The 25,564-nt window shown below is 37.0% G+C and overlaps 1 protein-coding gene across 5 annotated transcripts in view; it reads left to right on the forward strand.

Moving 5' to 3' along the window:
* Nucleotides 1–25,564, forward strand: part of ZFAND4 (zinc finger AN1-type containing 4) — an 89,896-nt gene that overhangs the window by 61,354 nt on the left and 2,978 nt on the right. For 4 of the 5 annotated variants that reach the window (XM_043596866.1, XM_043596864.1, XM_043596865.1 and 1 more), the window contains 3 exons: nucleotides 8,329–8,476; nucleotides 19,275–20,450; nucleotides 21,187–21,241. In XM_043596866.1, the coding sequence (XP_043452801.1) occupies nucleotides 8,329–8,476; nucleotides 19,275–20,450; nucleotides 21,187–21,241 (1,379 nt within the window). Of the gene's footprint in view, nucleotides 1–8,328; nucleotides 8,477–19,274; nucleotides 20,451–21,164; nucleotides 21,242–25,564 lie in introns of all 5 variants that reach the window. The other variant, XM_043596867.1, reaches the window with a different exon arrangement.

The raw sequence follows: 25,564 nt of genomic DNA on the forward strand, positions 1-25,564 counted from the left end.
TAGAAAAGGAGAACATTGTATGATATGCTCATAAACCTCAGTATTTGTGTTGTCAAAATAGTCTTATATCCACAAGATTGACTAAATTTTGTGCATTCTTGCCACCCCCCCCCCGCCCCAGGTATGTAATTCCAAAATTGTTCCTCATTATGATTGATATTTAGAGAGTCACTTATAAAACTGAAATTTGTTTATGGCGTAGGGTTTTTTCATATAAAAATGGATTTCTGTCACTTTATGAAACTGTAAGATGCCTACCTAGATTACAGATTTTTGTAATAATTGTGTGTTATTGTACAACCTTGGCATAATAGAAAGGGTTGACCTAGAGTTGCTGGTTTGGTTTTGTTTTGTTTTGTTTTGTTTTGTTTTGTTTTTTCAAAATTTAACTCTACTGCTTAAAAGTAGTTAAATCTCTTTACCTCTCTGGTCTTATTTTCCTATTCTGTAAAAGAAGGAGGAGTTGTTACATTCTTTTTTTTTTTTTTTTTTTTAATGTTTATTTATTTTTGAAGGAGAGAGAGACAGAGTGTGAGTGGGGGAGGGGCAGAGAGAGAGGGAGACACAGAATCCGAAACAGGCTCCAGGCTCCAAGCTGTCAGCACAGAGTCCGATGCAGGGCTCAAACTCACAAACCGCGAGATCATGACCTGAGCTGAAGTCGGACGCTCAACTGACTGAGCCACCCAGGCGGCCCAGGAGTTGTTACATTCTAAACTCAGAAGGAAACAACTTAAAGGTACTTAGCTAGGCAATAAAACAGTTAGGAAATCTTACAAGGTAACCTGTGAGTTTCTGTGTATTCTGTCTTATTTTGATTCTTTATTGCCTCTCACTTTAAGTCACTAAACATTTAATGAACTTTCATAGCCAGTCTGTAGACTAGCCCTGGCTTACAGAGATAATTGTCCCTCCCTTCATAGAGCATGCAGTCTGCTATAACTAGTGTCAATAATATAATCTTTCCAGTTGTTATCAAAGGATATCAACATCTTTGGAAAGCCAAATGAGAGGACCTTCATTTTGCCTGAAAGATAGGGAGTTAGGGACAATCTCTGAGAAGAAGCACCTTAAAAGAGGAGTAGGAGTTTACTAACCAGGCAAAGGAAGGAAAAGTATTACAGGTCACTAAATTTAATTAGATTAGTTGTGTTTTTGGGGTGTTGAATTATATAACTTCTTTAATATATTTTGGATACTAACCCCTTATCGGATATGTCATTTGCAAATGTCTTCCCCCATTCAGTAGGTTGCCTTTTCATTTTGTAGAAGGTTTCTTTTGCTATTCAAAAGTTTTCTATTTTAGTGTAATCCAAATAGTTTATTTTTGCTTTGTTTCCTTGCCAGAGGAGACATATCTAGAAAAATTTTGCTAAGGCTGATGTCAGAGAAATTACTGCCGATGTATTCTTCTAGAAGTTTTATGGTTTTAGGTCTTTAACCCATTTTGAGAAATGGTATAAGAAAGTGCTCTAGTTTCATTCTTTTGCATGTAGCTATCCAGTTTTTCCAGCACCATTTATTGAAGAGACTGTCTTTTTCCCATTGTATATATTTGCCTCCTTTGTTGTAGATTAATTGACCGTTTAAGCATGGGTTTATTTCTGGGCTCTCTATTCTATTCCATTGATCTATGTGTCTATTTTTGTGAGCACCATAATGTTTTGATTATTATAGCTTTGTAGTATATCTTGAATTCTGACATTGTGATACTTCCAGCTTTGTTCTTCTTTCCTAAGATTGCTTTGGATTTTGGGAGGTCTTTTGTGGCACAAGTACCTAAATTTAATCCCATAGTATAAAAAGCTAGTGACAAAACCATGCATAGAAAAAATAACTGGTAGTCTGGATCTGGAGTACAGTTTTTGTGGCTCAGGAGTCTAGGCACAGTTTAGCTGGTTGCTCTGCTCTAGGTCTCCCAAAGCTGCAATCAGGGTGTTGGCAAAGATGGGCTTTTAACCAGAGGCTTGATTGAGGGAAGCAAATCTGCTTTCAATTTATTCATCTTGTTGGCGTAATTCATTTCCTGGCAGTTGTATGACTGAAGGCCCTGTTGTTGTTGTGTTGGTTTTTTTGTTTTGTTTGTGTGGTTTTTTTGCTTTTTTCCCCCCTGGCTTTTGGTTAGAGGTTGCCCTCAGCTCCCTTCTGATTAACTCAGAATCAACTGATTTGGGGCCTAAATTACTTCTGAAAAATCCCTTTTGCCACATATTCTATTGACTAGAAGCAAGTCCTAGGTCATGTTCACCCTCAAGCGTAGGGGAGTATCCTAGGTATGAGCACCAGGGATTGGGAATCATGGCAATTTCTTTAGATTCTGCCCACCACAAGTTATGTGGAAGAAGGATTAGACTTATCATTTATTTGAGACCGGACTGTGACAAATGGGTATTGACTGTTGACTCTAATTTGTTAGGATCTGGTTAGCGCTACAAAGCACAGTAGTAACCATGTAGTAACCAGAACCATATAGGCCAGAAGTATAGAAGAGGGAGAGATGAAGCCTACAGCCTTAATCCAGTATCTCTTACTTGGACCATGAATAGAATTTTTTTCAAAACGTTTATTTATTTTTGAGAGAGAGTGCAAGCAGGGAGGGGCAGAGAGAGAGAGGGAGACACAGAATCCAAAGTAGGCTCCAGGTTCTGAGCTGTCAACACAGAGCCCGACGTGGGGCTCAACCTCACAAACCGCAAGATCGTGACCTGAGCTGAAATCAGATGCTTAACCGACTGAGCCACCCAGGCGCTCCTGAATAGAATTTTTTCATACCAGTCTCTCCGTGTGCTAGCTTACTGTTATTTTGGTTTCCTTCCTTAGAACATCCTCTTTTGGCTCTTTCCCTAAAGGAGAAAATCTAAGCCCCTTAACTTAGTATGTAAGGCCCTTTACAACCGGTCATCATCAGTTTTTCAGGTCTCCTTTGTGCCATGTTTTTGTACATCTTTTACCATTTGCTAGAAATGTCATTTTCTCCTTTATCCCAATTTCTCCTCAGCCAGCTTCTGTTTATAAAGGACATAGCCCAAATGTTGCTGAGGATTTCGATTAAAATTGTATTATTGTTCCTCTCAAGATATTTTTTATTTTTCTCTTCCTTTCTACTCACCTACCAGAACTGGACAAGGAATAGGGTACAGAGAAAGAGGAGTAGAAATCTTTTTCTGGTATACCTTGAATGGCATTTATCTTGACTATTGTAGGGGAGCCTTTCTTACTCTACAATAGGGGGCAGCAAAAATTTTTTGTAAAGGGCCAAATAGTGACTATTTTAGGATTTTAAGGTCAAGAGATAAAATCAAGAATACTATGTAGACACATAACAAAAGAGAAAACAAATTTCCACAAAATTCTTACTGACAAAATTCAAAATATAAGAGTAATTGAGTACGTGTGTGTGTGTGTGTGTGTGTGTGTGTGTGTGTGTAATTCGGGTCCACTAAAGAGAATTGAATGTTTTTTTTTGTGGGAGTAATATTTTACTTGAGGTTGCAAGCTAGTGTTATCTATCAAATTTGCAAAATTCGTTGCAAAAGTTCATCTGTTAATATGGATCTGTAATGAGATTTTATGTATTTTATCTTTGAAAAATTTTTTCATACAGATAGGCATCGCCAACTAGTGATATCATGTATGATTTTAATTGAGCATGTTTCATTGTTTGGAAGGCATTTGTAGAATTCTATTACAGTGCTCACTGGCTGTTTGCCTTTAGCATGGCAGTATATTGCATATTAATCACTTCAAGATATGTGGAGCTCCTCAATCGCTCATTTAAATAGATTTTGAAATAGGGAAATTTCCTTTAACTTGCAATGAGATACGAAAACACTGCTGGGAATTTAGAAAGTATGCCCACTATAAATTCGTGTGGGAATGTTCTTGCTTTGTTTTAACTTTTGAAAGCATGCCATTACATGTGGTTCAAAGTAATGTTGATGTTGTCAGAATGACAGTAGTGCAGCACGAGTTTCTTATAGGAACACTGTTTTACCTTGTGATTTTAGGTAGAATTCAATAAGAAACATTATCAAGTCCACAGCAAAAACTCATTTTCAAAGGCGTTCCTTGTTTTATGTTAGCAGTTAAAGGAGGTTCTTCTTCAGAAGAATTCAGTGTTAGTCCTGAGCTAACAGAATCATAATAAAACTACTGTCAAGACATTGAACTTATGGTTAAGTCCATGAGCCAGAAATGGTTACTACCGTGGACCCTACTGGTTCAGTAACACATGATAGATTCAAATATTTACTCCTGAATACCTGCTGGTGAAGAATAGAGTAACCATCGTCTCTAAACACCTTACATTTTCATTAACTTTGTAAATTTTTTTTCCCTGTTCCACACATATTTTTACTTCATTAATTGTAGGAGACTTCACTTCAAGTTGTTTTAGCCATTTGTTTGAACCTCTTCTTACCTGTAGTTGTTTCATGCAGACTATTCATAGAGGCTGGTTCTTCACTAACTTCAAAGTTGGTATTGATGCCCTGATAAACAAAAACAACTGAATGGTACTGATAACTTATGTCAACTCTTCAAAAGCCAAGGGAAAGAAATCTAAATCATTTGCTTTATTTTTTAGTTGACTATTGTCAGTTCTTCAAGAAATTGTTCTTGCCAAAGCAGTAATCTTTAAACAAGTTTATTTTCTCTGGACACATTACTTCAGTTGCTGTGATCAAACCCAATTTAATTAATTCACTTTTGGCAAACAGATTTTCTTGCTTAGCTCATAAATAAGCCACTCAGAAACTTACTTTGGGTGCAGTCTCATTTTCATTTTTTATTTTTGTGAAGAAATTCTACTTTGATGAAATATTTCATTTTTAATTTTCTGATTTTTCTGACTCTTTTCCAGCAAGTTGGGAATAGTCTGATGAGTCCTTAGTGTAGTAATGCCCAAATAAGTTGTTTTTCTTTAACATGGCCAAATGTCACTGCATAATAAACATGGGGCTTTGCCATTTAATTGAGTGAAATAATCCATTCTCTACTCTGCCTAAAAACTGTAGCATTCAAAGTCCACTCTTGTTTTGACAAGTTAGGTATGTGTATGTGCCTGTGCGCGCGCGCGCGCGTGTGTGTGTGTGTGTGTGTGTGTGTGTGTGTGTATAAATGTCATGGTACAGTGATACACATGGCACTCAAAATGCTGTTGAATTATGACTGTGCCACTGTGATTTGTAGTGTGCCAAGCCACAGTGCCAAGCCGTGAGAGAGCCACATACAATTCTGTTGTGGCTACTCAACTCTACCGTTGTAGTACAAAAGCAGCCTTCTGTAATATGTGATCAGTGGTGTGGCAGTGTTCCAGTAAAACTTTATTTGTGGACACAAATGTGAATTTCATATAATTTAACATTATGAAATGTTATTTTGATTTTTTTCAACTATTTAAAAGTGTCAAAACCATTCTGTGGACCGCACAAGAATAAGTGGTAGACTGAATTTGGCCTGTGCCCATAGTTTGCCAACTCTTACTCTAAGAAGAAACAGTGAGAATTGCGTGCTAATTGAATTCATTCTGATAGAAAATCTAGTATCAATCATGTTGAGTCTTAAATCTTTATAGTTAATCATGCCACCTTACTTCTTTTTTAAGTGGGAAGAAATCAAAGGAGGCAAGGCGAGACTTAATTAAATGGTAACTTGTCTGTGAAAGTCATGTGAGGACTTGGCTTTGGGGTGAACAATATTCACGTTGGGAAAGATATTCATTTGTTCAATATTTTATTCTTTAATCACAATATTAGATTAAAATGTTTAGAAAAAGTTAAATATAGCATTCAAGAAAATATCTAGAAATTTAAGAAAATACTTACAGTTTTTAAGTACAAAGAAAGATATTTGTAGATTGAATTTATAAATGACTGTTATCCTAGTCTAGTAACCTTTTTCCATTTTGAAAGAAACTGTGATTGGCTTTTCATTGCTCTCCTGAGTCTATGCTTTGTGAGAGAAAACACAGTAATGTGGTTCTTTGAAAAAAATTAGGTGAATTTAAAAGTGTATTTTTACTTGAAAATGGATCCAATGAAATAGTTATCATGACTCTACTTTTTAGAATACATATATGTACACAGTGTGCAGGCAAACACAGACAGAGTGTTCTCTGTGGAAAACAGTAAAGGACCAATTTTTTATTGCAGGAAAGTTGAGTCAGAAACCTCTTTCAGTATTCAGTATGGGTACTTAAAGTTAAAATAACCATAGAATGTATGACAGAGCACTTAAAATACTGCAAGATGACCAAGGATAGAATATACTTGAGTCATTTCTTCTGTCTCCAAGGGTGCACTGGCAGAAATCTTCACTCCTTCCGCCTTTTCAGGTATAGTTAACTTCGAGACAAGAGCCCTCACATGTTGTAAGTTCTGTTCACTTTTGGGGGTTCACAGCATGATGCAGTAAGGTCTGTTGTTTGGTGCCTGAAGAAGCAACAGGAAATAGTATAAAGAATAGGCTTTGGAACCAAGGGATTTGAATGTTAAGTCTACCATTTAGTAAAACCTCTCTGAACTGCAGCTTCTTCATTTATAAAATGAGATATGATATCACCATATATAGTTTTGTGAGGATTAGAAATGACATGGAGAAAGAGTCTGGCGGAGTAGCGTTCAGTAAATGATAGCAGTGTAAATTTAGTGTTGTTCCCATTGTGGCAGTTTTCATACTGTGGCGTCTGCAGTAGGGAGAAGTGATGGTCACAGGTCAAACACTAGGGACTAAATTACTTATGGAGACCTATTCCCACCATCCTTCCTTCTGCTACCCATACCTGCTGTGCATGTAATTAATCCATGGTTTCAAAATGTCGTCATTGTCACTATGTAAAGTTTTAAGAAGGGGCTTTCCATTCTCGACTTTGCCTTTATGTGGTGGAGTATGTGTTTGTGAAGTGTTAGGGAATATGCCCTTATTTTTAAGGCCATCCTAAATTGTTTCCATTTCTTAAAACCATGTAGAACAGGAAATTTTGTTAACCCTCATACTTTTTTTAGCTAAGATACATACTTTAGTTTTCCTATAGGTAAATCAGGCATGGTGATCAATACACATTCTTTTTTTTTTTTTTTTTTTTTTTTTACATTTTTTTAAATTTATTTTTGAGAGACAGAGAGAGACAGAGCACAAGTGGGGGAGGGGCAGAGAGAGAAGGAGACACAGAATGCGAAGCAGGTTCCAGGCTCTGAGCTGTCAGCACAGAGTCTGACGTGGGGCTCGAACTCACAAACTGTCAGATCATGACCTGAGCCGAAGTCGGACGCTTAACTGACTGAGTTACCCAGGCACCCTGACCAATACACATTCTTAATCTTCTCTATTTAAAATCTTAGTCATTCCACAAATATGCTGAGCTTGTGTTTTTCCCAAACCCTTATCATTGTAATTTTGCTTTATTGAAAAAGCTGAATGAAATTTCACTAATGTTTGTGTTCAGTTCAACAAATATTTATTGGCTATGTGTCAAGCACTGCGCTAGGCACTGAGACTAGGAGGTTGAACAAGGCCTAATATCTGCTTTCACCTTGCTTACTTAGTGGGGAGTGAGAGGGAAAGATAGACATATAAGTATAAATGTGAGGATAGTGTGACAAGTGCCATTATATTATGCAGTCAAAGAGATGGGGCTCCAAATAATAATTACGTTATGAATAAATGTCATGGTGACTGGTCAGTAGTTCAGATGTTTTACATGTTTAATAATTTGTGTTATGACTTGACCGGAGTTTCTTTTTTTCATTTTAAAATATATGCTGTTCTAGGTGGTTATATTTCCAAATACTGAGAAAAATATTAAGTCATTCTTATTTTTTCATTGTTCTTTAAAACAGATATTTTCTGAAGACAACAGTGTGTGTTCCTTTTTTAGTGAAAATCCTCTCGGTATGAATTTAAAAATCTGGACTTTGGTGTATTAATTTGTTTTTCATTATGGTTAATGGAATTCGGATCATCCTTTGGTCTAGGTTTCAAGATGATCAGCTTTGGCTGATAAAATGAAATCAGTGCGGTTTTGTGGAAATGGAGTTTGCTCTTGTGGGAGTAGATACAGGTGCCAGAAGACCTTCACTTGTTGTATACTGACTTCAGAAAAGCTTAGCTGTGCTAGATTTTCAGTAATGCTGGATCATGATATTTCACCCTATTTAATTTTTTTTTGAAGAAGTACATTGTTTGAAATACATTTGCCTTGAATTTACACTGACAAGATTTACTCATCTGTCATTAGCAGCATCTGTAGTTTCTACTGCACATAAAGCATTTTTAGTCATTGGGCAGGAATCAGACACATCTCAATAGTAATTGTTGTTTTCTTTGCAGTGGTGGTTCTGTGTATAATCTGTATACTGATGAGGATGAAGAAACTGAGCCTTCTCCTTCTGGGCAACAGATCATTGAAAATTCAATAACTATGAATAAGATGAAGCTGCTGAAGGCTAAGATGGAGAACATGAATCTCAGCAAAAAGGTGAAGCTGTCGGCATTTGGCCAGGCTTTTCTCTAGTTTATCCCCGCGGGGCTGACAGCGTTGAGGTCTGTGGGTAATTGTGAAAACAAATTATTGATAAAATACTACTCATTTCAAGTTTCTGGCCTCAGTTATTTATTAAGATATTAAAAGCAATGAATTGTTTTTTTTTTTAGGCCACCAATACATTTACTATGATATACTGCACTTAAACTAATTCATGTTTTTTTTTTAAATTTCAGAGGTCTGGTGCTAAGAAGGATAATAGAAAATAGCCGAATCTCAATCTTCCCATAGTTACTTTTTGAAATGCTCTGTTAATATTTGCTTATTATGGATATCTCTCCTATTTTGGTTTTGATAAAGAATATACCTATGTTCAGCTTTACTGGATACTGTCAGTTTTCCAAAGTGATTCCAAAGTAATTGAACCAATTAGCATTCTTCCTGGTAGTGAATGAGAGTTGCACATATTCTTACCAACATTTGGCATGATCCTTCTTTTTTTCTTTTTGTCATTCTGGTTGATGTGTAGTGGCCTCACATTGTGGTTTTAATTTACATTTCTTTGACTAATGAAGTTGAGCACTTTTCACATGTTTATGGGTATTTGGATATCCCTTTTTATAAAATGCCCATTCAGATTTCTTGGGTATTTTTCTATTGAGTGTTATGTTTTTACTTACTGACTTTTTTTTAGATGTTTATATATTCTAGATATAAGTCCTTTGCTACACACACACACACACACACACACACACACGCATACACACATATACATACATATATATATATATATATATATATATATCACTACTCTATTACTTTGCTTTTCACTGTATTAATAGCCCATCCCTTTTTCTTTCTTAAAATATATACATATAATAAGGTTTAAAAATCTTTAATGTATAGCTTGATGAATTTTTACATTTATATATACTCAGGTAGGTACAATCTAGGTTGTACCTAGATTAACATAAGACCTATCTTTCTCTCCAGATTTTCTCATAACCTTTCCCTACTTCCAGAAATAACTACTATTCTTATATGTGTCACCATAAATTAGTTTTCTAGTTGTTGAACTTTGTATAAACGAAATCATATAGAATAGACTTTTAATGTTTATTTATTTTGGGAGAGAGCAGGAGCGGGGGAGGGGCAGAGAGAGGGAGAAAGAGAGAGAAAATTTTTAGCAGGATCCACACTCTGCCTGGAGCCTGACATGGGGCTTGATCTCATGCCTGTGAGATTATGACCTGAGCCAAAATCAGTAGTTGGATGCTTAACCGACTAAGCCACCTAGGTGCCCCTCTTTTTTATTTTTGATCTGGTTTCTTGTGCTCAGCATAACACTTTTGCAATTCATCCATGATGTGAGTATCAGTTCTTTCTTTTTTACTGCTTTGTACTATTCCATTGTATGACTACTTCAGTTTGTTTCTCTCCTCTTTTTGACATGTTGGGTTTTTTCTAGTGTTTGCCTTTCAACAGTAGAGATGCTGTGGACATTCTTATACATGTTTTTGGTGGACATATGCATTCTTTTATTTGGGTTATACGCCTAGGAATGGACTTGCAGAGTATATGTGTAGCTTTAGTCACAATGCCAAACAGTTTTGGAAAAGTTCTGTAATTGTTCCTTTCTCATTTAGGTATACGGTCCATCCTTTTTAAAAAAAGTATAATGTGGGGGCACCTGGGTGGCTCAGTCAGTTAAGTGACCAACTTCAGCTCAGGTCATGATCTCATAGTTTATGAGTTCGAGCCCCTCTTCAGGCTGTGTCCTGATAGCTCAGAATCTGGAGCCTATGTTGGATTCTGTGTCTCCCTGTCTCTCTGCCTCTCCCCTGCTCACACTCTTTCTCTCTCTCAAAAAATAAATGAACATTAAAAAAAATAAAAAACATAATGTGAAGTAGGGAAAAGATAATTTTTTCTAGATGGAGAACAGTTGATCTAGCTGTATTGAAAAAAATCTTTCCTCACAATCTTAAATTTTTACGCACCTAATAACAGAACTTCAAATACATAAAGCAAAAACTACAAAGAGAAATAGACAAATCCATAGTTATTTTAGAAGAATTACACACACTCTCAAAAACCTGGTGGAAAAGATGGAAAAATCAGAGAGGATGTAAGACTTGAACAACACTATCAGCCTACCTGCCCCAATTGACATTTATAGAATGCTGCATCAAAGAACAGCAGGGTACACATTCTTGTTCAGTGCACTCAGAACCATATTGTGTGCTGTCACACAAGTCCCAATGAATTTTAAAATATTCAAATTATACAAAAAGTTCTTACTCTAATGGAATAAAGTAAAGAATCAATAATAGATATCTGGAAAGTCGAATATTTTGGAAATAACACACTTCTAAGTAATTGATGAGTCAAAGAGACATTGAAAATCATTTTGCACTAAATAAAAATCTTCTGATAATATGGTGAATTTGTTTTTTTAATGTGAAATCATTCTTATATTCTTAGAATGAACTACTCTTGGTTGTGATGAATTTTTCTTTTTATATCTTTATCTTTAATTTGCTAATGTTGTATTTAGGAGTCTTGTTTATCCGGGGAATTGGTCTGTAATTTTTTTCTAACATGCAGCAAAGTTGGAAGAATTTTACAGTGAACACCCACTTATCCACACATAGATTTTATAATTAAAATTTTTAATTGTTTTAAATTGTGGTAAAAATGTACATTTTTAAGCTTAATACAGTTCACTAGTGTTATGTATATTCGTATTATTTTACAGCCAAGTTTTATTTTTTATTTTTTGAAGTTTTATTTTTCTTCCAAGATTTTATTAAATTTAAGTTAGTTAACATACAGTGTAGGATTGGTTTCAGGAGTAGAATTTAGTGATTCTACTTACATATAACACATATAACACTCAGTGCTTACTTATCACAAGCACTCTTCTTAATGTCCATCACCCATCTGGCTCGTGTCCCACTCCCCTCCCCTCCAGCAACCCTCAGTTTGTTCTCTATAGTTAAGGGTCTCTTATGGTTTACCTCCATCTCTGTTTTTATCTCATTTTATTTTCCTTCCCTTCCCCTATGGTCATCTGCTTTCTTAAATTCCACATATGAATGAAATCATATGATATTTTTCTTTCTCTACCTGACTTATTTCATTTAGCATAATACACTCTAGTTCCATCCCACATCATTGTAAATGGCAGGATTTCATTATTTTTGATGGCTGAGTAGTATTCCATTGTATACATATATCACATCTTCTTTATCCATCAGTCAATGGACATTTGGTCTCTTTCCATACTTTGGCTATTGTTGATAGTGCTGCTATAAAGATGGGGGTGCATATGCCCCTTTGAATCAGTATTTTTGTATCCTTTGGATAAATACCTAATAGTGCAATTGCTGGGTCACAGGGTAGTTCTATCTTTAACTTTCTGAGGAACCTCCATACTGTTTTCCAGAGTGGCTGCACCAGTTTGCATTCCCACCAACAATGCAAGTGGGTTCCTCTTTCTCGGCATCCTCACCAATACCTGTTGTTTCTTGTGTTGTTAATTTTAGCCATCTGACAGATGTATGGTGGTATCTCATCATGGTTTTAATTTGTATTAACCTGATGATGAGTGATGTTGAGCATCTTTTCGTGTGTCTGTTAGCCATTTGTATGTCTTTGGAGAAATGTCTGTTCATGTCTTCTGCCCATTTCTTAACTGGGTTGTTTGTTTTTTGAGTGTTGAGTTTGGTAAGTTCTTTATAGATTTTGGATACTACCCCATTATCTGATATCTCATTTGCAAGTATCTTCTCCCATTCTGTAGGTTGCCTTTTTGTTTTGTTGATTGTTTCCTTCCCTGTAAAGAAGCTTTTTATCTTGATGAAGTCCTAATAGTTTTTGCTTGCCTCTGGAGATGTGCCCAGTAAGAAGTTTCTACAGCCAAGTTCAAAGAGGTCAATGAAATGTTGCCATTTGGTTCTCTAGGATTTTTTTTTTAATTTTTTTTTCAACGTTTATTTATTTTTGGGACAGAGAGAGACAGAGCATGAACAGGGGAGGGGCAGAGAGAGAGGGAGACACAGAATCGGAAACAGGCTCCAGGCTCTGAGCCATCAGCCCAGAGCCCGACGCGGGGCTCGAACTCACGGACTGCGAGATCGTGACCTGGCTGAAGTCGGACGCTTAACCGACTGCGCCAGCCAGGTGCCCCACTCCTCTAGGATTTTGATGGTTTCCTGTCACACATTTAGGTCTTTCATCCATTTTGAATTTATTTTTGTATATGGTGTAAGAACGTGGCCTAGTTTTATTCTTCTGTAAGTTGTTATCCAGTTTTCCCAACACCATTTGTTGAAGAGACTGTCTTTTTTTTCCATCAGATATCCTTTCCAACTTTGTCAAAGATTAGTTGGCCATGCAGTTGTGGGTCCATTTCTGGGATTTTCTGTTCTGTTCCATTGATTTGTATGCCTGTTTTTGTGCCATTACCATGCTGTCTTGATTACTACAGCTTTGGAATATAGCTTGAGGTTCAGAACTGTGATGCCTCCAGTTTTTTGTTTTTCAGGATTGCTTTGGCTATTCGGGGTCTTTTGTGGTCCCATCCAAATTTTAGGATTGTTTGTTTTAGCTCTGCAAAAGATTCTGGTGGTATTTTGATGATTGCATTAAACGTGTAGATTGCTTTGGGTAGTATAGACATTTTAATGATGTTTGTTCTTCCAACCTGTGAGTAGAGAATGGTTTTCCATTTCTTTGTGTCCTCTTTTTTCTTTTAATGTTTATTTATTTTAAGAGAGAAAGCATATGTGGGAGGGACAGAGAGATGGGGAGAGAATCCTAAGCAGGGTCTTTGCAGTCAGCACAGAGCCCAACTTCATCCCATGAACCATGAGATCATGACAGGAATGAAAATCAACAGTTGGGTGCTTTAACCGACTGAGCCACCCAGGTGCCCCATGTGTCCTCTTCAATTTCTTTTGTAAGTCTTCTATAGTTTTCAGAGTACAGATCTTTTACCTCTTTAATTGGGTTTATTCTTTATTTTTATTTTTTAAATTTTTATTTGAATCCAAGTTAGTTAATGTATAGTATAGTAATTTCAGGAATAGAATTTAGTGATTCATCACTTACATATAAAACCCTGTGCTCATCCCAACAAGTGCCCTCTGTAATGCCCATCCCCCCACACCCAACACCCCTGCCAGCAACCCTCAGTTTGTTCTCTGTATTTAAACAGAGTCTCTTATGGTTTGTCTCCCTCTCCATTTTTATCTTAGTTTTGCTTCCCTTCCCCTATGTTCATCTGTTTTGTTTCTTAAAGTCACTCTTAAATGAGTGAAATCATATATTTGTCTTTCTCTGACTTTTTATGCTTAGGATAATACCCTCTAGTTCCATCCATCTTGTTGCAAATGTCAAGATTTCATTCCTTTTGATTGCCAAGTAATACTGCGTTGTATATATATATACCTACCATATCTTCTTTATCCATTTATCTGTTGATGGACATTTGGGCTCTTTCCATACTTTGACTATTGTCGGTAGTGTGGCTATAAACATTGGGGTGCATGTGCCCCTTCAAATCAGCATTTTTGTATCCTTTGGATAAATACCTAGTAGGCCAGTTGCTAGGTTGTAGGGTAGTTCTATTTTTAATTTTTTGAGGAATCTTCATATTATTTTCCAGAGTGGCTGCACCAGTTTGCATTCCCATCAGCAGTGCAAAAGAGTTCCTCTTTCTTCACATCCTCGCCAACATTTGTTGCCTGAGTTGTTAACTTTTAGCCATTCTGAAAGGTGTGAGGTGGTATCTCATTGTGGTTTAATTTGTAGTTCCCTGATGATGAGTGATGTTGAGCATCTTTTCATGTGTAGTTAGGTTTATTCTTAGGTATCTTCTTGGTTTTGGTACAGTTGTAAATGGGATTGATTTCTTGATTTCTTTTTCTGCTTCTTTGTTATTGGTGTATAGAAATGCTACAGATTTCTGCATGTTGATTTTATATCCTGCAACATTGCTGAATATTTACCTTTTCAGTTGCTCTTTATTCTTTCCTGCAATTACATGCTTCCTTCAAGGATTATTTTCCTTCTGAATCATTTCTTTTAGTACTTCTTTTCATTTAGTAAAGGTTTCTAACAGTGGATTCTCTCAGCGTTTGTCTGAATACTTATTTTACCTTTTGTGTTTTGAAAAATGTTCAGCCTTTCAGAAATGTGGTAAGAGTAGCACAGCAGACCTGCATAGGCACTTTAGCTTGACCCATCAATTAACATTTTTTCACATTTTCTTTCTCCCTATTTTTTCACCATTCCGTTTGGGAATAGTTGCAGATACCATTTCCCCCTAAATACTTCATTCTGCATATATCTCTGCAGAACAAGGGTCTTCTCCTACATAACCACAATACAGTTACCATACACATGATTTATCTTTGATATACATTCTGTCATCTATATTCTAATTTCTCTTTGTCCCAGTGGAATATCTTCAGTTTAAATTTGTCTGATTGTTTCATCATGATTGGATGCAGGTTAAACATTGTTGGCAGGAATATTACTTATATGATGCATTCTTCTCAGTGCAAAACATCAGGAGGCACATGCCAGTTTGCAGTAATTTTACTTTTTTTAAAGAAAATTTGCAATTTTAGTTGATATTCCCCTTTTATCCAAGAGTTGTTTAATAGCATTCAGAAAAATTCCTGGTGAGAGAAGCTTTTTGCTTTGTCGTTGTTTTTGATTTCTGGTTTTATTGAAATTAAAAACAATGATTTTATGGAAATCAGATAATGTTGCTTATATTTCTACTTAATAAAACCTGATTATTTGTGATCTAATATCACTCTGCATGAATATTCCATGTATACTTCAGAAGATGATTCATTCTCTATCATCAGGGTAAAAGCTTGATAGATAACTATAAGATTGACCTTATTGGTCAGTTGTTTGGATTCCCCATTTCCTTTGTTTTGGTTAGCTTAATGTTTCTTTGATAAAAATAATGATACCTGAAAGTCCATTATTGGTGGACATTGGTGTATTTCCTTTTTCATCTTCCATAGTGTTTTGCTTTTTTTTTTTTTTAATTTTTTTTTTCAACCTTTATTAATTTTGGGGGGGGGGACAGAGAGAGACAGAGCATGAACGGGGGAGGGGCAGAGAGAGAGGGAGACACAGAATCGGAAACAGGCTCCAGGCTCCGAGCCATCAGCCCAGAGCCTGACGCGGGTCTCGAACTCACAGACCGCGAGATCGTGACCTGGCTGAAGTCGGACGCTTAACGGACTGCGCCACCCAAGCGCCCCATAGTGTTTTGCTTTAAGAAGGTACTTGTGTTACTGTTTCATAAACTTTTATTTTATTTATTAAAAAAAGGTTTTTTAATGTTTATTTTTTTTTTAATTTTTTTTTCAACGTTTATTTTATTTTTTGGGACAGAGAGAGACAGAGCATGAACGGGGGAGGGGCAGAGAGAGAGGGAGACACAGAATTGGAAACAGGCTCCAGGCTCTGAGCCATCAGCCCAGAGCCTGACGCGGGGCTCGAACTCACGGACCGCGAGATCGTGACCTGGCTGAAGTCGGACGCTTAACCGACTGCGCCACCCAGGCGCCCCTTAATGTTTATTTTTGAGTGAGAGAGAAAAAGAGACAGAGTACAAGTGGGGGAGGGGCAGAGAGCAAGAGAGAGAGAGACAGACAGACAAATAGAAAGACAGAATCGAAGCAGGCTCCAGGCTCCAACCTGTCAGCACAGAGCCCAATGCAGAGCTTGAACTCAACGACCTCGAGATCATGACCTGAGCAGAATTTGGACGCTTAACCGACTGAGCCACCCAGGCGCCCCTACACGGTTACATTTTAATTATACTGCTTACTGCAGCTGTTATAAAGTGTTCCATCCCTTTCAGCTTAAATTTTCCTTGCCAGATATCAGGCCCATAACCCTTGATAACTTACTGTCTTCATTTACTTGGTATACCTTTTCCCATGTCTTTTAGAATTCACTTTTAGGCACACTTTTTTTTTTTCTCCACGTAATCTTTACCCTCATTGTGGGATTCGAACTCACAACCTCAAGATTAAGAGCTTACCCTCGTTAGATGTAGAGATTACATAAAAATAAAATCTTTAAAAATTTTAAAAATCAAAGTTAACTTTTTTTTTTTTAATTTTTTTTAACGTTTATTTATTTTTTTTTGAGACAGAGAGAGACAGAGCATGAACGGGGGAGGGTCAGAGAGAGGGAGACACAGAGTCTGAAACAGGCTCCAGGCTCTGAGCTGTCAGCACAGAGCCCAACGCGGGGCTCGAACTCACGGACTGCAAAATCATGACCTGAGCCGAAGTCGGCCGCTTAACCAACTGAGCCACCCAGGCGCCCCAAAGTTAACTTTTAAATTACTTTTTGGTATATCTTTTATATACATTATAGAGTTGGCTTTTTGCTTTGTGAACCAGTTTGAAATTTAAAAAAGTAGGTAACTTAATCACATTTATATTTAGCAGTATGACTTTCATATATGGTCTCAAATGTCTTATTTTGATATATTTACAGTATTCTAATGGTCTCTTTTCTTTTGTGTATGTATGGATGTGTGTGTGTATGAGTGTGTACTTTTTGGTACTTCAGAAGCCTTTTGTTCTATTGTTTAACTTTATTAAAAAAATTTTTTTTAATGTTTGTTTATTTATTTTTTTTTGAGGGAGAGAGAGACAGAGACAGAGCATGGGCAGGGAAGGGGCAGGGGCAGAGACAGAGGGAAACACAGAATCCAAAGCAGGCTCCAGGCTCTGAGCTGTTAGCACAGAGCCCAATGCGGAGCTTGAACTCAACGAACTCTGAGATCATGACCTGGGCCAAAGTCAGACACTTAACCAACTGAGCCACCCAGGTGCCCCATCTATTGTTTAACTTTAGATTAATATTTATTATCATGTCCTTTATCTGCTTTTTCCTTACTTAACCTTCTACTCTTTTATTTTCCATTTTTGAGAGATATCTTTTGACTCTTACTTATTATAATCAATGAACTTATTTTGCTTTCTTTTTTTTTTAATTTTTTTTTAACGTTTATTTATTTTTGAGACAGAGAGAGACAGAGCATGAACGGGGGAGGGTCAGAGAGAGAGAGAGAGAGAGAGAGAGAGGGAGACACAGAATCTGAAACAGGCTCCAGGCTGTGAGCTGTCAGCACAGAGCCCGACGCAGGGCTCGAACTCACGGGCCACGAGATCATGACCTGAGCCGAAGTCGGCCGCTTAACCGACTGAGCCACCCAGAGGCCCCTTATTTTGCTTTCTTTATCTCTCCATTAACTTTTTTTTTAAATTGAAATATAGTTGACACACAATGTTACATTAGTTTCAGGTGTATGGCATAGTGATTGCACAGCTCTGTATATTCTGCTGTTATGCTCACCACAAGTGCAGCTACCATCTGTCACCCCAGAACGCTATTGACTGTATTCCCTATGCTGTACCTTTTATCCTCATGACTTAGTCATTCTGGAAACCTGTATCTCCCAGTCCTCTTCATCCCCTTTTGCCTATCCCCCTACCTCTCTCCCTCTGGCAAATGCCAGTTTGGTCTCTAAATTTATGGATCTGTTTCTGCTTTTTCTGTTAGTTTTATTTTTTAAATTCCATATGTAAGTAAATCATGTTGTATTTCACTTTTTCTGACTTAGTTTACTTAGCATGATACCTCAAAGTCTATGTGTATTGTCACAAATGACAAGATTTTATTCTTTTTATGCCCGAGTAATATTCCATTATACATACATCGCACATCTTCTTTATCCATTTATCTATTGATGGGCATTTAGGTTGCTTCTTTATCCTTCCATTTTTAAGTTTATCCATAACATCATAAATTGTTGTGATACTTTTATTAAAACTTACTATATTGAGGACCCCTAGACCACTCTACAGTTTGATGATTTAGTAGGAAGACTCACAGGACCAGCATATAGTTGGATTCATGGATAAGATTTATTATGGCAAGAGGGTACAAAGTAAAATCATCAAAGGGGAAAGGCTTATGGCTCAAGTCCAGAGAAAACCAAGCACAAGCTTCCCAGAATCCCGTTCCCAGTGGAGTCTCATAGGACATGCTTTATCCCTCTGTCAATGAGCTCTGTCAGTACATATGGAATATTATTATCTGCCAGGGAAGGTTATTAAAGAGTCTGTGCCCAGGGGTTTTATTTGGGGCAGTTCATGTAGGCACCCTCTGTCTAGCATGTACCAAAAGGCCAGACACCCAGAAGGAAAGCCAGTGTTTAGCATAAACCATAGTGCTTGCACAAACAAGTTAGGCACCTTTTCTGTTAGGGTGGTGGGAACCCTCTTGAAATACAAGTTCCCAGAAGCTAGCCAAGGGCCATCCTGGAAGGCAGGCCTTTTCAAGGATAACAGTGTAGGCCTGTTAACTCTTTTCTGTAGTACCTATGTAGCTGACACTCATCTTACTAGGAAAAATTGTTGGGGCCTAAAATAGGTGAGTAATATCATATCTAGTATACTCAGTGAATTTTCTTCTCAGCAAAACTCTGGAAAATAATCAGTAGTGAGGAAGATAAATAAAATTATTTTTAATATTTTCAGAAAATTATACTCCGTGGAGGAAGAGAGCAAAATTCATCTCAGTTTTAAACTTCAGATTTTAATCTTTTAAGACGTTTTAGATTGAGGTAATCAAAATGCCAGTGCTGCAGTAAATAACATTTTCCTCCTTCATTAATTTTTGTTAATGGGTAGACAAAAATGACTGTAAGGAATTATATATTCACTCTTTTTTTTAGCCTAAGAAAGCTGTCAAGGTAAAACCTCGTCCACCTATAGCTCCTCGACCTTCTGGTAGTTCCACGGCAGCTGCTCGCCACAGATTGTTAAGGGTTCTCCCCCACATTGGGCAGTCTTGTTTACCTCCTGCTGGGAATGCATGTCTACCTGAAACTTCCAGCAATGCCGTTTCAAGTTTGGCAACTGTGCCCCCCACTGATAGACCCATATCATCTATTGCTAGCAATTTTCTTAAGGAAGAGGATAACTGGGAGATGAACGCACTGTCTCATTCCAATGGTAGCATCAAACTACCACCTCAGATACCCCATACTGAGTTGGAAAATGACAAGGAGCTTGCTGATTCTGTTCTCCATCTTGGATCATTCCTGCCTAGGCGGACGAAACACTTTTCAGGAAATTTGTCAGCCAATAAAGAGGATGACACTACCTTATTTCCAACGTCAGAAGAATGTGTAACTGAAGAATCACTTCCACCTGAAGTGGGTTCATTTGCTTTATTTACAGAAGGAAACACCGATGAACAGAGCATTGGCTTAGAAGGCACACAGAAGGTAAATCCAGAGTTCTTACTCTGTAATGATGATAAAGGGTTGAAAGCTGCAGAACAGCATCTTAAACATGTTGCAAGAATATTGAGCAGTGAATCAGTAGAAACTACAGTTCTCGACCACCATGAATTAAGTCCTCACAAGAATAGACTCTTGTCACCTCTTCGCTGTTCTACACCAATGTCACTCCATAATTCTCTGGTGAAACCACAGAGACAGTCCAAATGTTTTGAGTCTGGGAATCTCCAGTCTTCTGCTTCACAAAATGTGCTTCGGTCGCTAGATGTTCGAAATATAACTGATTCTTCTTTCTCTAGGACTACTCGCTTTCGTGCTGTTAAAGTTGATTCACCTGGGAAAAGAGCTGATATTATTTCTAAAGTTGAGGCGCGGGATATCACAGAAATGGCAAACAAGGCTTCCAAAGAGCCTGTTGGTTGTGTAAATAATATAGGTTTTCTTGCTTCGCTGGCCCGGAGTGCAAGCAGAGATAGCTTACAGAGCATGCGTGGGGCAGGCAGGATTCGGACCTCTGGAATGGGGCTGTCTACAAGTCTCCAGCATTCTCAGGAAGAAAGCTTTAGGAAAAATTCTCCCCTGTTAGAACCTACAGATTTTTTTCTAGTAAGTATTTATTTGCAATATGTTCTACTAGTTAACCTTGTAGTTATTCATCATATTACATGTTTGTTTTTTGTTTACTTAAGGGAGGAGACCGAAGGTTGAATTCTTTTTATAAAAGTTTCTCTTAAAATGTTAATCTAGTTGGTAGAAAATCTTTTTGATAGTTGAATTTTAAATAAGGTGTTAGCCCTAAATTGAGAATTGTAATTTGAAAAATAATTTTGTGTCAACAATTTATCATCTATTTTTAACACTAAATATTTTTAAAAGATTTTAATGTTTATTTATTTTGAGAGAGAGAGAGAGAGAGAGAGAGAGAGAGAGACTAAGCATAAGTGGGGGAGAGGCAGAGGGAGAGAGACACAGAATCTAAAACAGGCTTCACGCTCTGAGCTGTCAGCACAGAGCCCGACGTGGGGCTTGGACTCACAAACTGTAAGATCATAACCTGAGCCGAAGTTGGACAGTTAACTGACTGAGCCACCCAGGTGCCCCTAACGCTAAATATTTTTAATTGTTTCCATATAAGAACTTTTATTTACACCATCAAATTTTCTTCTCTTAAAGAAAAATACGTACAGTATTGCTGCATGTGAGAATCAGATGCCAAATTAATTTAATTAAATGAAAGCCCAACAGCATTTCCATAATAAAATACAAGTATTTCATGTTTAGTGATCTTTTCTTCTGTTCTCCATTAACTTACCTCTGTAGATGTTTTGTGTTTTGATTATAGTCTGCCCGTGGCATTGGAATGAATGGAAATAACACAGCAGCAGGGAAAAGAGTAGGTAAGCTACAGATAATTGTGAAAATATAAGCCTAACAATCACTTCATTATGCATACTGTTTTTTTCAGAGAGAAATAAGAGGAAGGTTCTTTGTGGTATGTATGGAGTAAACTCTCCCTAAACTTTATTCCACTGAGGAAAATGGCTATTAGAACTGACTGTAGAACATACTTGAAGAATAAAACAAAAATTGAAATTGAGGTCTCTGTTGCCTGGGGAAAGATATAGTCTAAGTGAAAAGACAGGAAGGATGAAGAATTAATGTGTAATTCCACAACCCTCTGTCACTGGCCACTCTAGAGCCATGCTGGGCTGCTGGTTGGGTTTCGAAAAAGTATCCTAGAGAGGTGTTTCTTGACATCATAATCCAATATGAAGGAGAGTAGGAAGAGCTCCTTTTGATGAACTGATTATTTCTGGGTAAAAGAAAAAGACGGTCCTTGAATCAGCCCTTTCCAAAGCACAGTAGCAGAAGTAGCTACAACATTGGCACTCCTTTCTGCCAATAACACCTTAAAGGTGCACTGGCCAGTCCTAATCTCCAAGAAAGCCATTATGATCATCATCTTTTGAGATTTTAGACTCAGACTAGGGGTGGGAGCTCATTACCAAAGATGTACCACCTTTCTAGCCTCAGGGTTCTAAAGGATACTTTATATGAAAGTATATAAAACTGATGTCACAACCAATGTAATATATATTATGGTTGTCACATGAGTTTTATGCCTTTAAAGAGTACTTAGGGTTTATTTTTCACTTCTACATAAGGCCCAGAGTTTTAAAGTCTTAATATATCCATGTTTTTTCAATATTAAAGTGTTATTATATCCATGTTTTTTCAATTTTTTAATTGTGGTAAAATATACATAACATAAAATTTACCGTCTTAACCATTTTTAAGTGTATAACTCAATGCCATTATATAAAACATTCACATTGTTGGGCAACCATCACCACCATCCATCTCCAGAATTCTTTTTATCTTGAAAACTTGTACCCATTAATCACTAAGTCCTCATCCCCCCGCCCACTCACCCCAGCCTCTAGCAGCCATGATTCTATTTTCTGTCTAATTCTAATTCCTTGAAGTACCTCATATAAGTGGAATCATACAGCATTTGTTTTTTTGTGTGTACCTTACTTCACTTAGCATTGTGTCCCCAAGGTGCATCCATATTGTAGCACCTTGGGGACATGCTGTCAGAGTTTCCATACTTTTTAAGACTGAATAATATTTCATTGTATGTATATACAGCAGTTTGCTTATCCATGTATCTGTGGATGGAGACTTGTGTTGCTTCCACATTTCAGCTCTTGTGAATACTGCTGTTATGAACATGGGTGCCCCAATATCTCTTTGAGACCCTGCTTTTAATTTTTTCGAGTATATACTCAGAAGTGGAATTGCTGGCTCACATGTTTATTCAATTTTTAATTTTTTGAGTAACTGCCATACAGTTTTCCATAATGGCTGCACTATTTTACATTACCACCAACAGTGTATTAGGTTTCCAGTTTCTCCATATTCTTACCAACACTTGTTATCTTCTGTTTTGCTTGTTTGTTTGTTTGTTTTTGATCATTGACATCCCAATAGGTATGAGGTAGTATCTCACTGTGGTTTTGGTTTGCATTTCCCTGATGATTAGTGATGTTGAGTATATTTTTATGTGCTTAGCCATTTGTACATCTTCTTCGGAGAAATGTCTGTTCAAATATGTTGCCCATTTTTAAGTTGGGTTGTTTCATTTTTTGTTGCTGAGTTTTAGGTGTTCTCATGCTGGATACTGGTCTCTTTATCAGATATGTGATTGGCAAATATTTTCTTCTAAATATTTCTCCCTTTTTTATTCTACTGATAGTGTCTTTTGATGCACAATAGTTTTTAATTTTCATGCAGTCCATGTTGTTGGTGTTTTCCTTTGTTGCCTGTGCCTGTGGTATTGTTTCCAATAAATCATTGCCAAGTCCAATTTCATGAAGTTTTCCTCCTATATTTTACTCTAAGAGTTTTATATATGTCTTCCAGGAAGGTCTTTGATACATTTTGAATTAATTTTCTAATTTATATATTTTTGTATATATGGTGTAATATAAGGGTCCAACTTTATTCTTTTTCATGTATATATCCAGTTTTCCCAGTGCCATTCGTTATGTGTATATCCAGTTTTCCCAGTGCCATTCGTTAAAAAGACTGTCCTTTCCCCATTGTCTTGGGTATCCTTGTCAAAAATCATTTCATCCTGTATGTGAGGGTTTATTTCTGGGTTCTTTATTGCCTGTCTTTATGCCAATACCACACACTATAATTTATCTACTTTTAACTCTAATTTGAGCTTCTGTGCTTTTTCATTTCTCTTCTCACTCTTCCTCTGAAATAGTTGATGCTGTGGTCACCAAAGATATCCACAATTTCAATCCAGTGGATGCTTCTGTATCCTCACCTTGTTTGATTCTTGTGGGCCTCCTTCTTGAAATAGTTTCTTTTCCTTTGTTTCTCTCTGTTTCATTTCTTTCTTCTTCTTCTTCTTCTTCTTCTTCTTCTTCTTCTTCTTCTTCTTCTTTTATTCTGGGCTATCGTATTGCTGTAGAGTTTTGTTTTTGTTTCATTTTGTTAAACCTGATTTTCTTTTTCTTTACGTGTTTCACCAGCCCTCTGCTTGTCCCCAGGTATACATTCTTTTGGTTAATTTCATTTAAGTCAAGCCATCAACTACTGCCTGCAGTGATGATTACCCAAACAAGGGCCATGTAACTTGCTGCCATTTCCTTTCAGTAATAACTGTATCATTCTGAATGTCCTTGAAGAGTCCATGAGAGTTTTGGTATACATTTTATTTAATTAATTTGTTAAATTCTTCCACTGGTTTTCTTTGCTTTTTACTATAGGGTCTCCCTTGGAAATCTTACCCATCCTCATAGATCCAGTTATCATTTTTAGACATATGATTACCAAATTTTAGACATATGATTTTAGACATATGATTGCACCTGGAAATTAAATAGAGGTTGAAATAGAGTATTTTATTTTATTTTATTTTATTTATTTTTAAATTTATTTATTTGAGTTCAAGTTAGTTAACACACAGTGTAGTATTGGTTTCTGGAGTAGAACCCAGTGATTCAAACTTACGTATAACACCCAGTCCTCATCCCAACAAGTGCCCTCCTTAATGCACATCACCCATTTAGCATTTTTAGAAGCAATTGCACCTGTGAATGGGTCTAGTGCTTCATTCAGAGTGGGTATGATGTGGTAAGTGACAGAAAACAACTCTGGAAAGTTGGAAAGGTATCATATTGGACATACAAACCCTGAATGCCAGTCTGAAGAATAGTAGCAAACCTATATATTAGTGATGGGTCCTGACTTGGAGTAGGTAACTAATAAATGGTTTTCTCCAGTAGGTAGAAGCACGTATAGAAACTATTCTTGTAGGAGAAGACTGCAGTTGTGTGTCTGTGCCAACTCGTACTGTGTCTTGTGTTTCTGCACATTCAAAAAGAGTTCTTGAATGAAAAAAGTTTGGGAAACATTGAGTTAAGCAGTTCCAAGGAAAGAAAAAAGGAAAATATGACTACACTGAACTAATTAAATAACTATCATTAGATTATTCCATTGAGGAAGAATATCCTAAACCTGAATTTCGAAGATAATTACAATCAGATGAGCTTCCAGAAGATATCTGGTATTATATGCCTTTCCTCTGTGACCTGTGCAAATGCTTATTTTCGTTTTTTAAGAAGTGGAAAGTACCCCATCACCTTTGTTCTTGATAACTCTTAAGCGCACTTGAAGAAGAAAGTGCTAATTGAGTTGGTGCCAGGGCACCACTGGGAATCATTCACTTAGTTGTTTTCAATTTTGTTTCTACCATTAGGAGTCATTCAGTTAGTTTCCAATTTGAGGCAAGATCTAGGAAATGGGAAGGTATTTCCGACTGGTAATAAAGCTGACTTAGTTACTGGGTTTGTATATCCAGCATCCTTTCTGGGTGGCAAAAGGCATAGCACCAATTCATTGTAATTCCAATTTTTTGAACCCTTGAAGGATCTTCAAAGACTTTTAGCTGCCATATAAACATTAAGCCGAGGTCTCTCAAACCTTTTTTAAATAGTGGAGAATAGGCACCAGTACCACCTAGACCCAGCATTTTTCTTCTCATTCCTTCCCCTTGTTCTGTTTTCTTTGTTTGCCTTTTGCTTCTTGGCCTTTTAGTGCCACCAAGCACCATGTGCTGGTACTGTTATTATAACAACTGTGGATGGTGACTTTGAGCCTCTCTGCTTGAGTCAGGTTTGTTGGAATTTTGCTCAGTTGTA

The sequence above is a fragment of the Prionailurus bengalensis genome, chromosome D2 (assembly GCF_016509475.1).
Source record: "Prionailurus bengalensis isolate Pbe53 chromosome D2, Fcat_Pben_1.1_paternal_pri, whole genome shotgun sequence".
Taxonomy (NCBI): domain Eukaryota; kingdom Metazoa; phylum Chordata; class Mammalia; order Carnivora; family Felidae; genus Prionailurus; species Prionailurus bengalensis.